The sequence below is a fragment of the Bufo bufo genome, chromosome 2 (genome assembly GCF_905171765.1).
Source record: "Bufo bufo chromosome 2, aBufBuf1.1, whole genome shotgun sequence".
NCBI classification, from domain to species: domain Eukaryota; kingdom Metazoa; phylum Chordata; class Amphibia; order Anura; family Bufonidae; genus Bufo; species Bufo bufo.
The window spans coordinates 529,531,124-529,548,963 of NC_053390.1; the positions used below are offsets into that span (position 1 = coordinate 529,531,124).

The 17,840-nt window shown below is 42.3% G+C and overlaps 1 protein-coding gene across 2 annotated transcripts in view; it reads left to right on the forward strand.

Annotated features, from left to right (window-relative positions):
- The first annotated feature begins 6,905 nt into the window (after positions 1-6,905).
- The window catches only part of LOC120989703 (UDP-glucuronosyltransferase 2A2-like), a 45,285-nt gene continuing 34,350 nt past the window's right edge, over positions 6,906-17,840 (forward strand). For both annotated transcript variants that reach the window (XM_040417965.1, XM_040417963.1), the window contains exon 1: positions 6,906-7,642. In XM_040417965.1, the coding sequence (XP_040273899.1) occupies positions 6,925-7,642 (718 nt within the window). In that variant the 5' untranslated portion in view covers positions 6,906-6,924. The remainder of the gene's footprint in view (positions 7,643-17,840) is intronic.

Consider the following 17,840-nt stretch of genomic DNA (forward strand, 5'->3'; position numbering starts at 1 on the left):
ATGCACAGCATCTGCACTAAACTCCCAACAGAGCAAGTGCAGACGGCAGGCGCGGTGTATTTGAATGGAGGAGACTGAGTGATTTGACTCTCCATCAGTAGCCATTTTATGGACAGGAACTTTCTGTGGAGAGCACAAAAGACTTGGCTGACAAGTGGGCATATCTTATGAAATATAGAAAATGGAGGAGAATATCAACAAAGGCTATATTAGTAAGTGCCATATAGTCATCTCACAAACACATTGATCAAGAGTAGCCAGAAACTGACCAACCACTTTAATAAAAATGTTTTGTGCCCCCAGGGTTCCTCCTATGCACAAGCAGCAGAGTTATTACTGCTGTAGTACATGTCAGCCAGTGAAAATAGCTAGACACAGTTTCTTCTCACTGGCCGTGAAGACAGGTTGATATACTAAGGGGGAATCAAATCACCATAACGTGAGATAAAGCGATACTTAGACGCCATTTGAACCATTTGCTATAACCCAGTGGCGATAAGTGAAGTGCATGTATGGTGCTACTGCCAGTATTTGCACAGAGTGCCATGGTTATACAGTCCTGGCACAGCATAGGTTCAGGAATTGAGACTGTGCCATGTGCAACAGGAGCAGAGCTCTAACATATGGCTGGGCACCTGCTGCAATTGCCAAGATCAGAGCTAGCTGCCCTTTGTTACAGTTGATGGCAATGACGCCATATAAGTGGTCTAGAAAGGGGGAGAGGGGCTCCCTCCGTACCCTATCTGGCCCCTTGAGAAACAATCGCAGGATTCTGACAGTGACCATGGCAACCGAAGGCCTAACAATGGCGTCAAGGGTTGCCAGGTAGGGAAGCATATTAGGCCATAACAAAGACAGGGTTTAAAAGGCTAACTGCCAGTGTAAAATTGGCAGATACCGTAAAATGCATAACAATATCTTACCAGCAATCAGGGTATTTTTCCCCTTATTCAGTCTTTTATTGAAGACTAGATAAGAGGAAAATGAGCAGGTGCCTGGCTATATGTTAGAGCTCTGCTCCTGTTGCAGATTGCATGGGCTCAATTAGGGTTCGGCGATATAAAAAATATTCCTACGATAACGATATTAAGTCTATCATGAAAACTTTATATATCGAAGTAAATATCCATTTAAAATAAAACATGCAGGAAATGTGGTGACAGACTCCGTCCACTTCCACTTCTGGTCCTCAGGCAGCCCAGACAACAAGGTGACATTATAGCTGTAGCCCCCATACAGTATAATGTCTCCTTGTTGCACCCATACATTATACAGCAATGTCTCCTTGTTGCTCTCATAGTATGGGGCAACAAGGAGACATTATACTGTATGGGGCTTATCTTGTGTTGCCCCCATACATTATAGTAATGTCTCCTTGTGGCAAAACTGCCCCACACCATGTAATGAGGCCCGAGGAGTGAGTGTTGAACAGGGCTTTCACTCACCAGCTTCTACAGTACCATGTATATACGGGTTGCAGTGTCTTTGTATACAGTAATATGGGATATATCACAATGTATATAGGGTGCAGGGTCAGTGTATACTGGTATATGGGGTACAGCAAAGAATAAACAGGGTGCAGGGTCAATGTATACAGTTATATGCGGTACAGCATAGTGTATATGGGGTGCAGGGTCATTGTGAAAAGGTATATGGTGTACAGCCAGGGGCGTAGCTATAGGGGAAGCAGGGGAAGCGGCTGCTTTGGGGCCCTGACCCAGAAGGGGCCCATCCAGGAGGAGGAGGACTAAAAGATTTTGTCAGGGCCCCCTCAACAGTATTACACAATGAAATGATATACAGTGACAGTATAGACAGTGTAGAAAACGGATGGAATAGCTGCCGGGCCTGGTCTGAGAGAGTGATCTTTAGCAGCCACAGGAATGGGGGCGGCATGAAAGGAAGGGGTTGTGAAAAAATTACTGTGGGAGGGTGACCCCATTCACAAATTTGCTGTGGGGCCCAGTCAATTCTAGCTACGCCACTGTGTACAGCAAAGTATATACGGGGTGCAGGATCAGTGTAAACGGTTATATGGTGTACAGCACAATATATATGGGGTGCAGGGTCAATGTATACAGTTATATGGGGTACAGACTAGTGTATATAGAATGCAGGGTCAGTGTATACAGTTATATAGGGTGCAGCAAAGTATATATGGGGTGCAGGGTCAGTGTAAACAGTTATATGGTGTACAGCACAATGTATATGGGGTGCAGGGTCATTGTATACAGGTATATTGTGTACAGCAAAGTATATACGGGGTGCAGGATCAGTGTAAACGGTTATATGGTGTACAGCACAATGTATATGGGGTGCAGGGTCAGTGTATACAGTTATATAGGGCACAGAATAGTGTATATGTAGTGCAGGGTCAGTGTATACAGGTAAATGGTGTACAGCAAAGTATATATGGGGTGCAGGGTCAGTGTAAACGGTTATATGGTGTACAGCGCAATGTATATGGGGTACAGGGTCAGTGTATACAGTTATATGGGTCACAGCATGGTATATATGGAGTGCAGGGTCAGTGTATACAGTTATATGGGGTATAGCATAGTGTATACGGGGTGCAGGGTCAGTGTATACAGTTATATGCAGTACAGCATAGTGTATATGGAGTGCAGGGTCAGTGTATACAGTTATATGCAGTACAGCATAGTGTATACGGGGTGCAGGGTAAGCGTATACAGTTATATGCAGTACAGCATAGTGTATATGGAGTGCAGGGTCAGTGTATACAGTTATATGCAGTACAGCATAGTGTATATGGAGTGCAGGGTAAGCGTATACAGGTATATGCAGTACAGCATAGGGTCAGTGTATACAGTTATATGCAGTACAGCATAGTGTATATGGAGTGCAGGGTCAGTGTATACAGTTATATGCAGTACAGCATAGTGTATATGGAGTGCAGGGTAAGCGTATACAGTTATATGCAGTACAGCATAGTGTATATGTAGTGCAGGGTCAGCGTATACAGTTATATGCAGTACAGCATAGTGTATACGGGGTGAAGGGTCAGCGTATACAGTTATATGCAGTACAGCATAGTGTATATGGAGTGCAGGGTAAGCGTATACAGTTATATGCAGTACAGCATAGTGTATATGTAGTGCAGGGTCAGCGTATACAGTTATATGCAGTACAGCCTAGTGTATATGTAGTGCAGGGTCAGCGCATACAGTTATATGCAGTACAGCATAGTGTATATGGAGTGCAGGGTAAGCGTATAGAGTTATATGCAGTACAGCATAGTGTATATGGAGTGCAGGGTAAGCGTATACAGTTATATGCAGTACAGCATAGTGTATATCTAGTGCAGGGTCAGCGTATACAGTTATATGCAGTACAGCATAGTGTATATGTAGTGCAGGGTCAGCGTATACAGTTATATGCAGTACAGCATAGTGTATATGTAGTGCAGGGTCAGCGTATACAGTTATATGCAGTACAGCATAGTGTATATGTAGTGCCGGGTAAGCGTATACAGTTATATGCAGTACAGCATAGTGTATATGGAGTGCAGGGTCAGTGTATACAGTTATATGCAGTACAGCATAGTGTATATGTAGTGCAGGGTCAGTGTATACAGTTATATGCAGTACAGCATAGTGTATATGTAGTGCAGGGTAAGCGTATACAGTTATATGCAGTACAGCATAGTGTATATGTAGTGCAGGGTCAGTGTATACAGTTATATGCAGTACAGCATAGTGTATATGTAGTGCAGGGTAAGCGTATACAGTTATATGCAGTACAGCATAGTGTATATGTAATGCAGGGTAAGCGTATACAGTTATATGCAGTACAGCATAGTGTATATGTAGTGCAGGGTAAGCGTATACAGTTATATGCAGTACAGCATAGTGTATATGTAGTGCAGGGTAAGCGTATACAGTTATATGCAGTACAGCATAGTGTATATGTAGTGCAGGGTCAGCGTATACAGTTATATGCAGTACAGCATAGTGTATATGTAGTGCAGGGTCAGCCTATACAGTTATATGCAGTACAGCATAGTGTATATGTACTCTTACTATATATGGAGGCTATGGAGGTGTGAATGGGGTGACTTAAAAAGGCTAACAGAAAACTCATCACCTTTTTAGAAGAATTTTAAAGCACCTATGGGAGACTTTGCTCTTGACTCTTCTCAATCTAGTAAAGAGTCTAAAGGTAGGTCAGAACCCAGTGCCCGATGCTCATTTGAGGTTTGTGGAAAGAGAAGAAAAGAAATGTTACTGCTTCTGCTCAGTGTGGCCCCCTCTCGACCTTGTCCTCCTGCCTGTACACTCTGTACAGAGGTATTACCTTATCAAATGAATTTGCCCCTAGGTTCTCAAGGACCCCATTCTGAGGTGGGGTCACACTTAAAGTGAACACAAGAAAAGATTCCACTCACTTGGCCACACTTTCACTGTTTAATATATTTAGGTGGGCACCACCTCATAGTCATTTCAATGTATGAGTATTCCCTATTGGGGCTCAGTAAGGGGAAGAGAGTCAGCCTGCATGTATCAAATCTATACTGCAGTCTAATGCTCGACGCGTTTCCCTTCCGACTACTGTCGGTAATTCATCAGGGGCATTGATCCAAGTGTATGGCCAACACTATGTACTGCGACCCTGATGGTGGGTACGCAATAATCACGCCAAACACACTTCGATCTAATTACTGACTATAACGCTGCACGCCTCTGATGGCGTGCGTGCAGCAAACAACGAGCCTCCCGGGAGTTAATAATTTCAATGTATGTTTTGAAATCTTGTATTTATATTGTAAAGACAAGCCTAGATGGGTGTATATTGTGTGGATTATCATCTGCCAATAATATCCTTTGTTTACCGGTCAATGTAACACAATATTGCACTGTAGCTAATCATTGGCCTTGGCAGTCGCATGTACGTACATGAATGGCATGTGACTGCTGTGGTCAGTGATTGAGTAGTTTAAATGATGGACATAAGGTCATCACTTAATGGCCTGATGAGGACCGCAAGCCCCTGGGTGGACACGCAGCACTGGAATAGATGGACCTTCAACTGGTAATTAATTTTTTTTCCTTTGTTTTATAAGCCTGCTTGTTCCCCTAAGAAACAATTGGTAGAACAAGTCCTTTAAGTATCCTGCTACTATTGAAGCAGCTATTGAGGGACAGGGGTGTAACTACCATAGTGGCAGACCATGCGACTACTATGGGGCCCAGAGCTAGAAGGGACTAAGTCTAAGTCTCTGGGATTAGCTCCTCTTCTACTGGAGGTGAAAACTTGGTCAGGATTCTACCCTCTAACAACTTTTAACAAATGAGGCAGTGGAATAAGTGGCCCAAGTGTCATTGAAAAGGGTTTAGGCAGAAACCCTTGAGTCCTGTGTGGGGGGCCTGGTTTGATCCTTGCTATGGGGCCCTTACTTCTCTATGTAAGCCACTGCTGATGGACCAAATTTATGAAAACGAGTGCAGTAAAAACTAGAGTTGTTTAGAGATTCCAGCTTATCAGTTCTATAAATGAGACATTATTTGATCAGAGGGAGATATAAAGACAAAGGTCAAAGGCCTGAAGGCTACCACACTTGGTTCTCATGTGATCCTAAAATATGCTGAATCATGGTTACACTGTGAATGCTACCGCCAGACCAGGTGTGTCTGTGATCTGTAGGTACTCTCTATGCCATTGTACTCATTACAACTCAATTTTCTAATGGTTTAAACCTTTTGGTTTGTGAGGTTTAAGTACCAATGAATGTGGTTCATTTAATGTTATTCTTATCATGGAATGCTTCTTGTGTTTGGAGTACATTAAAGTGATTCAAGTAGATCAAGCAGCTCCAAATCAAATATTTCCGACTGGTAGTAGACCAGTTTTAGATGAACGTAATTGGTGCATTTTTGTGCGTGTATGACAGGTACACTTTTAACATTTGTATTATGGGTGCATCTTTACCAGGGGGGGATTGGGAACTTAAAGTGGCCCTGGAAAAGAAACTAAAAGTAGCCCCATGCTGTAGGCGGGACTAAATTGATTGAAGACCGGGCAAAAAAAGTTGGCGGGGCCAACACAAGTAGGAAGGGACACCAGAAATAGACAGGGCCTGCAATATCATAGTGCAGCAAAAGATACTGCTGCTCTCTCCACAGTATTCAACTGTATTATTGTCCTGAGGATGGTAATACAGTTCAATTGGGCAACTGCAGCCATTGAGCATCAGATTTATTTATTTTATGCAATTATATATCACTATTATATTCTGCAGCGATTTACACACATTAGCATCAAGCTACCCCCAATAGGGCTCACAATCTAAGTTCCCTATTAGTATGTCTTTGGAGTGTAGGAGGAAACTGGAGTACCTGGAGGAAAACTCACACAAGTACAGGGAGAACATACAAACTCCATGCAGATGTTGTTATTGGTCAGATTCGAACCTAGGACCCCAGCACTGCAAGGCACCAGTGCTAACCACTGAGCCACCATGCTGCCCATCAGATCACTATGTACCTGGCCTGTGGCCATCAGGAGAGCTTGGGTGGCCCCCTGAGCATCGGCCCATCAGGAAATTTCGCTGTAGGGTCTATGGCCAATCCACCCTGATCTTTACACTTGTATTACATGAAAAAATCCAAATGCAACTGCAGGTCTAATGACCCAAAACGAATTGTATCATAGATTCTTAAAAAAAAAAAATGCCCATATTAAACTAGTCTGAACCTGGCCTTACTGTCACAATTTGATTTATAATAATTAAAACTGTGGAGTAAGAGATGCTTGAAGCATGGCTACTTATGCTGCAATACGTTCGGTTCACAGGATTGAAAAAAAAATCATTATTTCTCGCCAGTGCCATGAACCTTTGGCCATTACTGTGAAATTTGTACTTTTTGAGCTACCACTCATAACCTGAAAGCACACTGACTAATCAACATGCTTTGTACTGGTGTCTTCCTCTTGCTACTGCCTATATGCTGCCTCAACACAGTATCTGCTGGGAAGGTTTTAGCTTGGCCAACAGATGCAAGTCATTTCTTAAATCAGATAATAATTTTGGAGGAACTGGCACGTAAAGGACATGATGTGACTGTGTTAGTCCACTCAGCATTTATGATTGTGGGCGTGGATAATATCTCATCTTTGAAATTTGAAAATTTCTCTGTTCCATTTACAAGAGAGAAGAATGAAAAGTTTTTGGATCGGTTTTTGGCATTTTGGATTTATGAATTACCAAAAATGTCTTATTGGAATATCTATGAAAAGACTAGGAAGTTTATGGCAGAACTGCGGGAACAAGAAGAACAAATATGTAACGGTGTAGTGAAGAACGAATCACTGTTAAAACAACTGAAAGAGAATAAGTTCGACGTTTTGGTTTCTGACCCAATGGTACTGTGTGGTGAACTTATTGCTGAGCTCCTTGGAGTGCCTTTTGTCTACTCCATTAGGTTTTCAATGGGTAACTCAATGGAAAGACTATGTGGTAAACTCCCAGCTCCATTTTCCTATGTTCCTGGCTCTATGGTGGAGCTCACTGACAATATGTCTTTTGCGGAAAGACTAAGAAATTTGAACTTTTACATATTTCAAGATATCTTATTCCATCTACTCTTTTCAGAACAATGGGATGGGTACTTCAGTGAGGCATTAGGTAAGTATAAATGCGGATAGTGTGATGTGTGTATATGAACATACTACCAAACATATGCAACTGAATTGCATATAAAATCATATGCAACACAATGTACTTATTTTGTGCAATAACCTAGTCCACAATGCTTTTTGATACAGTTAAAAAAAAATGCACCAAAGTATGCCGTCCAAATATATGCAAAAGGGTCATGTCTTTAGCATACATTTGGCTATAGAAATCTATGGGCATGTATGTAAGTCAGAGGAACCTCTCCATGTACTGTATATACTTAATGCAGAACCCAAGTGCAGTGTTAACAGACCCTAATCGAGCAGCTGACATGATATTAAACACCAGCAGGAAACTCTAGAACCCCAAAAATATACGTATAGCACTTAGTACAAACTAATACAAGATTCATAGTTGATGTAGTAACTATTCCATTACAATATATTTTTTTAAATTTTACACCTATTTTCAGCCTTGCTTAACCCCTTAAGGACTCGGCCCTATTTCACCTTACGAACTTGGCCATTTGTTGCAAATCTGACCAGTGTCAATTTAAGTGCTGATAACAATAAAACGCTTTGACTTATCCAGGCCATTCTGAGATTGTTTTTTCGTCACATATTGTACTTCATGACACTGGTAAAATGAAGTAAAAAGAAAATCATTTTTATTTATAAAAAAAAATACCAAATTTACCAAAAATTTGTAAAAAATTGCACATTTCCAAGTTTCAATTTCTCTACTTCTATAATACATAGTAATACCTCCAAAAATAGTTATTACTTTACATTCCCCATATGTCTACTTCATGTTTGGATCATTTTGGGAATGATATTTTATTTTTTTGCGGATGTTACAAGGCTTAGAAGTTTAGAAGCAAATCTTGAAATCTTTAAGAAATTTTCAAAAACCCAATTTTTAGGGACCAGTTCAAGTCTGAAGTCACTTTGCGAGGCTTACATAATAGAAACCACCCAAAAATGACCCCATTCTATAAACGACACCCCTCACCAGTTACAAAGCAAGGGTTAACAGCCAAACCAAACTCAATATTTATGGCTCTGATTCTGTAGTTTACAGAAACACCCCATATGTGGTCGTAAACAGCTGTACGGGCACACGGCAGGGCGCAGAAGGAAAGGAATGCCATACGGTTTTTGGAAGGCAGATTTTGCTGGACTGTTTTTTTTGACATGTCCCATTTGAAGCCCCCCTGATGCACCCCTAGAGTAGAACCTCCAAAAAAGTGGCCCCATTTTAAAAACTACGGGATAGGGTGGCAGTATTGTTGGTACTAGTTTAGGGTACATATAATTTTTGGTTGCTCTATATTACACTTTTTGTGAGGCAAGATAACAAGAAATAGCTGTTTTGGCACCGTTTAAATTTTTGTTATTTACAACATTCATCTGACAGGTTAGATCATGTGATATTTTTATAGACCAGGTTGTCATTGATGCGGCGATACCTAATATGTATACTTTTTTTTATTTGTGTAAGTTTTACACAATGATTTCTTTTTTCATGTTTTAGTGTTTCCGTAGTCTAAGAGCCATCATTTTTTCAGTTTTTGGGCCATTACCTTCGTAGGGTATGATTTTTGCGGGATGAGATGACGGTTTTATTGTCACAATTTTGGGGTGTGTGTGACTTTTTGATCGCTTGCTATTACACTTTTTGTGATGTAAGGTGACAAAAAATTGTTTATTTAGCACAGTTTTTATTTTACATTTTTTACGGTGTTCATCTGAGGGGTTAGGTCATCTGATATTTTTATAGAGCCGGTCGATACGGACGCGGCGATACCTAATATGTATACTTTTTTTTATTTATGTAAGTTTTACACAATATCATTTTTGAAACAAAAAAAATAATCATGTTTTAGTGTCTCCATATTCTGAGAGCCATAGTTTTTTCAGTTTTTGGGCGATTATCTTAGGTAGGGTCTCATTTTTTGCAGGATGAGATGACGGTTTGATTGGTACTATTTTGGGGTGCATATGACTTTTTTATCGCTTGCTATTGCACTTTTTGTGATGTAAGGTGACAAAAAATTGTTTATTTAGCACAGTTTTTATTTTTTATTTTTTACGGTGTTCATCTGAGGGGTTATGTCATGTGATATTTTTATAGAGCCGGTCGATACGAACGCGGCGATACCAAATATGTATACTTTTTTTTATTTATGTAAGTTTTACACAATAACAGCTTTTTTAAAACAAAAAAAATGATGTTTTAGTGTCTCCATAATTGTCTCCGGTAGGGGCTCATTTTTTGCGGGATGAGGTGAAGGTTATATTGGTACTATTTTGGTGGGCAAACACCTTTTTGATCGCTTGCTGTTGTACTTTTTGTGATGTAAGGTGACAAAAAAATGGTTTATTTAGCACAGTTTTTATTTGCTATTTTTTACGGTGTTCTTCTGAGGGGTTAGGTCATGTGATATGTTTATAGAGCCGGTCGATTCTGACGCGGCGATACCTAATATGTATACTCCCCCCCCCCCCCCCCCCCCTATTTTTTACCTTTTTTTTTTTCACCTTATTTTTGTCCCACTTTGGGACTTGAACTTTTGGGGGTCTAATCCTTTACAATGCATTCCAATACTTCTGTATTGGAATGCATTGGCTGTATGAGTAATACTGTGTGTATTACTCATACAGCTTCCGGCCTGTGAGATCCAGGGGGCTGGATCTCACAGGCTCTTCACCGGAAGGCAGCGCAATGCCTTCCTTAGGCATTGCGCTGCCTTCCATGCCATCGGGTCCCCCCCACATCCCCATTAGGGCACAGTCCATATATGATGTCACAGTAAATACTTGTTGAGTGAACTGGCTCGCAAAGGTCTTTTTCCTGTGGGCAATAGTGGTGCAACATTTACAGTGGTTGTTGAGGCTTATGTGACTGCCAATTGGTATACTACTGGGGAGTTTCCTATTGGTCTTAAAGGGGTTATCCAACCCCTATAATGCCCCTCATATAAGTTATACTTACCTCTCTCACCGGCACCTGAGTCACTCCTGATCCCTGCACGGCTGCCGCTGCATCTCCCCGTCACACGGATCAAAACATCCGGCAAGGGGTGGTGGGGAAGCAGCCAATAGCAGGCCGCAATGGGACCTAGCCTCCCTAACATCACGGGTGAGGCTAGGGAGGCTCGTTCCTGTTGCAGCCTGCTATTGGCTGCTCCCCCGTCGCCAGATGTTTTGATCCACGTGGCGGTCGTGTGGGCATCGGGTGCGATGCAGGTGCCGGGGAGCAGGGTAAGTATTACCTATATTGCGGTGCCCGGGTATTTTGGGGGGCATTATAGAGTTTGGATAACCCCTTTAACACTGCCTTGTTAAAAAAAAGGCTTAAATATAATAAATATATTGAAGGTCAGAGGGGAACTGATAAGCTATGACTTCACCTGTTGTGAATGGTTGATTCTGTGTTATCTATATTGAGATGCTACTTGTCATCAGGCTTGGACTGGCCCACAGGGGAACAGGGTAATCTCCTAGTGGGTCCCTGAGAATGATGGGCCCCCTGTCCACCAGCACAGCATCTCAAATAACCTATATCAATAGGGTAGACTATCCAGTTTTTTTTTTATTATAGACGCATCAGAAGGTTAAGATGGCCTGTAGTAATAGAGGCAGGCCAGCCAGTATCCTCTCTTCCCTGGGACCCACCTTTTGAAGTTGTTGCAGAGACCCCCATAATCAATCATCTTATAGCGTCTTGTTGCTGTCTGCCTCTGTGTGGGCAGGTAATATTTGCATGTCGCTGTACAGTGGGCTCCCTGAATGAATTTTACTGGTGGGCCCTACGCATCCCAGTCTGACACTGCTTGTCATTGTAATTCTGTCTGTGGTGATAATGGCTAATAAGTTACCTGTACCCTTTCCTGACACTGTGATTTTCCGTTTTTGTGTTTTCGTTTTTTGCTCCCTGCTTTCGCAGAACCATAACTTTTTTATTTTTCTGTTCACATAGCCATATGAGGGCTTGTTATTTGCGGGACAAGTTGTACTTTCTAATGTCACCATTTAATATGGAATACAATATAGTGGGAAGCAATTCCACCACAGTTTTATGTTTTGTTTTAGTTTTCTACTGTGTTCTCTATGTAGAAAACTGACTTTTGTCAGTACAAATGTGGCAAAACTAGATATTTTTTATTTTCATCACTATATTCTGATCCCCATAACTTTGTTATAGTTATGTTCTAAGGAGATGTGTGGGGGCTAATTTTTTTTGCGGGACAATCTGTAGTTTTTAATAATAATACCATTGTGGGGTGTGTATTACTTTTTTGGTCACTTTTTATTCAATTTTTTTCAGAGATAAAATGATGAAAAAACGACGAATCTGACATTTTTTCCCCATTCACTGTGTGGGGTAACTTTTTAATATTTTAATAGTATGGGTATTTTTGCATGTGGCAATGCTCATGATGTTATTAATGAAACAGCAGGCACCCAGAAGCTATTGCGCTCGCAACGCTCCACAGTTGGCGCCATCTATAAAGACCTGACATCTGTCATACATGTACGGCAGATGTCGGGAAGGGGTTAGCATAAAAAATCTGATTTAAACAATAAGCTATGTTCTGATGACACATTCCCTTTAAAAGCTAACACATTTTACTTATTTTGGGCTGAAAAGCATTTTTCCAGTCCGTAGCACATGTAACAGGTCAGCCAGTTTCATAGGTACAAATCTGCTGACAGATGCCCTATAACCCCTTAAGGACTGGGCTCATTTTCACCTTAAGGACCAGGCCATTTTTTGCAAATCTGACCAGTGTCAATTTATGTGTGAATAACTTTAAAACGCTTTTACTTATCCAGGCCATTCTGAGATTGTTTTTTCATCACATATTGTACTTCATGACAATGGTAAAATGGAGTAAAAATTTTTTATTTTTATTTATACCAGAATTCCAAATTTACCAAAAATTTCAAAAATTTTGCTAATTTCCAAATTTATATTTCTCTACTTCTATAATACATAGTAATACCTCCAAAAATAGTTATTAATTTACATTCCCCATATGTCTACTTCATGTTTAGATCATTTTGGGAATGCCATTTTAGTTTTTGGGGACGTTACAAGGCTTAAAAGTTTAGAAGCAAATCTTGAAATTTTTCAGAAAATTTCTAAAACCCACTTTTTCAGGACCAGTTCAGGTCTGAAGTCACTTTGTGAGGCTTACATAATAGAAACCACCCAAAAATGACCCCATTTTACAAACTACACCCCTCAAGGTATTCAAAACTGATTTTACAAACTTTGTTAACCCTTTAGGTGTTCCACAAGACTTAATGGAAAATAGAGATAACATTTTCCATTTGAATCCATTTTTTCCAGTTACAAAGCAAGGGTTAACAGCCAAACAAAACTCAATATTTATGGCCCTGATTCTGTCGTTTACAGAAACACCCCATATGTGGTCGTAAACTGCTGTAGGAATGCCATACGGTTTTTGGAAGGCAAATTTTGCTGGACTGATTTTTTGACACCATGTCCCATTTGAAGCCCCCCTGATGCACCCCTAGAGTAGAAACTCCAAAAAAGTGACCCCATTTTGTAAACTACCGGATAGGGTGGCAGTTTTATTGGTACTATTTTAGGGTACATATGATTTTTGGTTGCTCTATATTACACTTTTTGTGAGGCAAGGTAACAAGAAATAGCTGCTTTGGCAAAGTTTTTATTTTTGTTATTTACAACATTCATCTGACAGGTTAGATCATGTGGTATTTTTATAGAGCAGGTTATTACGGATGCGGCGATACCTAACATATCTACATTTTTTTTATTTATGTAAGTTTTACACAATTATTTCATTTTTGAAACAAAAAAAATCATGTTTTATTGTCTCCATAGTCCAAGAGCCATAGTTTTTTCAGTTTTTGGGTGATTATCTTGGGTAGGGTATGATTTTTGCGGGATGAGATGATGGTTTGATTGGCACTATTTTGGGGTGCGTATGACTTTTTGATCGCTTGCTATTACACTTTATGTGATGCAAGGTGCCAAAAAATTTCTTTTTTACACCGTTTTTTTTATTTTTTACTGTATTCACCTGAGGGGCTAGGTCATGTGATATTTTTATATTTTTTATAAAAATATAAGTTTTACACAATTATTTCATTTTTGACACAAAAAAAATCATGTTTTAGTGTGGTCTGGTCAAGACGCCGGCGTCTTCTCTTCCGGGTGTATGCGATGACGTCATCGACGCAGGCGCATTGAGGATGGAGCGGTCGAGCAGAGCGGCCGCCTCTCAGTGCGCCTGCGCCAATTGAAGCCAGGTACGGCGCAGGCGCGAGATTTCAAATTCTAACAGCGCCAGCAGAGAAGGATTACCTTCCCTGGCCCTGTCAATCAGCATGCCGAGGGGGCGTCATTACCATCGGAGGATGCAGCTGCTACCAGCAAGTAGCCGCCCTACTTGCTGGTAGCAAGGTAATTAGCATATTTTAAAAATCGTTTTTTAGCAAAATCTACTGAACCAAAATTATTAATTTGATTATGTATCATGAGATCGCACTATAGGGATTATTATTAAAGAAAAAAAAAAAAACGGTTTAATGGGGTGACAGAAACCCTTTAAACTCCTTCACTGTATTTGCATCTACCACTTCTGCAGGAAGGCTATTCCATGCATCCACTACTCCTGATATTACTTTTAAACCTTTGCCCCTCTAATTTAAAACTATGTCCTCTTGTAGCAGTTTTTCTTCTTTTAAATATTCTCTCCTCTTTTACCTTGTCGATTCCCTTTATGTATTTAAACGTTTCTAGGTCCTTTAACCACCTCCGGACCGCTGTACGCAGATTCGCTTTCCGGAGGTGGCAGCGCTGCGCACAATCACGCATATACGCGTCATCTCGCGAGACGCGAGATTTCGCTCCAAGCCGGCCCGCGCATGCGCATCGCGGGCCGGCAAAATTCAAAGAACAAGTTCGTCACCAGCCTGCCAGCAACGATCATTGGCTGGCAGGCTGGCGATTTTCAAAAAATCCAATCAAAAGTCTTATAACAGATCATATTAGTAAATATGATCTGTTATATGGCTTGTCTGCTCCTGTGCTGGTCCTTTTCGTCGGTTGGATCCAGCAGAGGAGCAGACTGAACTGTGAGTACACCAACACTACACCTTAGCCCCAGATCACCCCCCTGCACCCCAATTAACCCTTTGATCACCCCTTTGATCGCCCCTGTCAATCACTAGTGAAAGGAAAAAAAGTGATCAGTGTAAACTGTCACTTTTTTTTTTTCACTGGTATTGACTGTTAGGTTTTAGGGATAGTTTAGGCCCCTTGGTTAGGTAGTTAGCGTCAGTTAGCGCCCACCCCACCGCACCGCAGTCACTTTTATTCGCTGATTAGCGTATCGCTAATCAGCATTTGTACTTTTATAGTATCTGTAAGTGATCAAAACTGATCACGGTCAGATCTATAATAGTATTAGTGTCACTTTAGTTCGCCCTCCACCCAAAACGCAGTGTTTGCCCGATCAGGCCTGATCGGTCGCCCACACGTGCGTTCACCCACTCCCGCCCCACCGCAGTGACAAAAAATATATATTTTTTGATCACTGCACATTCATTTTACACGCACTGCGGCGATAAAAAAAATCAGTTTTGATATTTTTTATCAACCGCAGCGGCCTCTGGTACTTCGCTAGCCTACCCTTTGTAAGACAGGTTTGCTTTTTTTCTTGGGTAGTCTCAGGGAATACCCCTAAATTTAGTAGTCCAAAATGTCAAACAGGGGGTATTCTTCTGAAGAGGCCTACAGGATTCTGACCCAGTCGGATGAGGAGTGGGAACCCTCATCTGACGAATCTAGCGGGTCAGAATATGAACCTGTAGAAAGCAGTGGCTCTCTGACCCAAAGTTCGGACGAGGAGGTTGAGGTCCCTGGCAGCACCAGGCGTACCCGGCCCCATGTCGCTAGACCACAGGTTATGCAGGATCCGCTTCAAGAGCAGCAGAGTGGGGCTGTCGCTGCCGGATCACGTGGTGAGGCATACACCAGCAGCGCAGCCCTCCCTGGACCTAGTACCAGCACTGCCGTACAACATGGTGACGTGGCGAGCACCAGAAGGGCAGTTGAAGCTGGTACGGTGGCACGTGCACTAGTTACCCCGTCGCAGCCACCTCGCAGACAGGCCCGTAGAGCCCCTAGAATCCCTGAGGTGCTGGCAAACCCTGATTGGCAGTCACCAACTTCAGCCGCACCTGTAGTTCCCCCTTTCACCGCCCAGTCTGGAGTTCGGGTTGAGACGGCTCAAATCAGTTCGGCCCTGGGATTTTTTGAGCTGTTCTTGACTGCGGAGCTCTTGGACTTAGTCGTGGCAGAGACAAACCGGTATGCCACACAATTTATATCCGCCAACCCGGGAAGCTTTTATGCCCAGCCTTTCCGGTGGAAACCAGTCCAAGTTTCCGAACTTAAAATTTTTTTGGGCCTTCTCCTCAACATGGGCCTGACAAAAAAGCATGAATTGCGGTCATATTGGTCCACGCACCCGATTCATCACATGCCCATGTTCTCTGCTGCTATGTCCAGGGCACGATTTGAGGCCATCCTCCGTTTCCTGCATTTTAGCGACAACACCACCTCCCGTCCCAGAGGCCACCCAGCTTTTGACCGGCTCCACAAAATTCGGCCCCTCATAGACCATTTCAACCAGAAATTTGCAGATTTGTATACCCCCGAGCAAAACATCTGCGTAGACGAGTCCCTAATACATTTTACCGGGCGCCTTGGCTTCAAACAATACATCCCAAGCAAGCGCGCCCGGTATGGGGTCAAATTGTATAAGCTCTGTGAAAGGGCCACAGGCTATACCCACAAATTTCGGATCTATGAGGGAAAAGATCAGACCCTGGAGCCGGTCGGTTGCCCTGACTACCTGGGGAGCAGTGGGAAGACAGTCTGGGACTTGGTGTCACCCTTATTCGGCAAGGGGTACCATCTTTATGTGGACAATTTCTACACAAGTGTGGCCCTCTTTAGGCATTTGTTTCTAGAACGGATTTGCGCCTGTGGCACCGCGCGAACTAGTCGCGTGGGCTTTCCCCAACGGCTTGTAACCACCCGTCTTGCAAGGGGGGAGAGGGCTGCCTTGTGTAACGAAGAACTGCTCGCGGTGAAATGGAGAGACAAGCGTGACGTTTACATGCTCTCCTCCATTCACGCAGACACGACAATCCAAATTGAAAGGGCAACCCGTGTCATTGAAAAGCCCCTCTCAGTCCACGACTATAATGCGCTCATGGGAGGGGTGGACTTCAATGACCAGATGTTGGCTCCCTATTTAGTTTCCCGCAGAACCAGACGCTGGTATAAGAAGGTGTCTGTATATTTAATTCAATTGGCGCTGTATAATAGTTTTGTTCTCTACAGTAAGGCTGGGAGAACACGATCCTTCCTCAAATTCCAGTAAGAGATCATCGAGAACCTCCTTTACCCAGGAGGTTCCGTGGCCCCATCCACCAGTGTAGTTAGCCGTCTACACGAGCGACATTTCCCCAGTGTCGTTCCTGGTACCTCAACCCAACCGTCACCCCGAAAAAGATGTCGTGTCTGTAGCAGGAGTGGAATAAGGCGTGACACCCGCTATTTCTGTCCTGACTGTCCTGACCACCCTGCCCTATGCTTTGGTGAGTGTTTCCGGAAGTACCACACACAGGTACACCTAGCATAGGGATTGCATCTCACAGGACAGGCACACAGGGCTATTAGGGCCCTTTTACTCACAGCTGCTGCAAACCTCTCCTTTCACCTGGGATAAAGTGCATAACGTACTTCGCCACATCTTTGGGCGATTTGCGCTTTGCACATTGTCCCATGGGGAAGGAGAGGTTTGTTCTATAAAGGTAAAAAAAACTAAACAAAAAAAAAATTACCGGTAAGTAAAAAAGTTAAAAAAGTTTATAAAAAGTTAATATGTTCTGTTCTAAAGTTATTAAAGTTATTGCGTTGCGGCCTGGTTTTTTCTTTTTTCTTTTGTTTTTTTTACCTTTCAGGTGGACCAACCGATCGACTAGCTGCAGCACTGATGTGCATTCTGACAGAAGCATTGCGCTGCTGTCAGATTACACGCAAGTCGGTGTATGCGGCGCTGCAAGACGAGATTTCTCCTCTGCAGTAAAAGATACGTTTGCCGAGGCATATGAGCTGAGGAGGTGGCGGTGTTCAT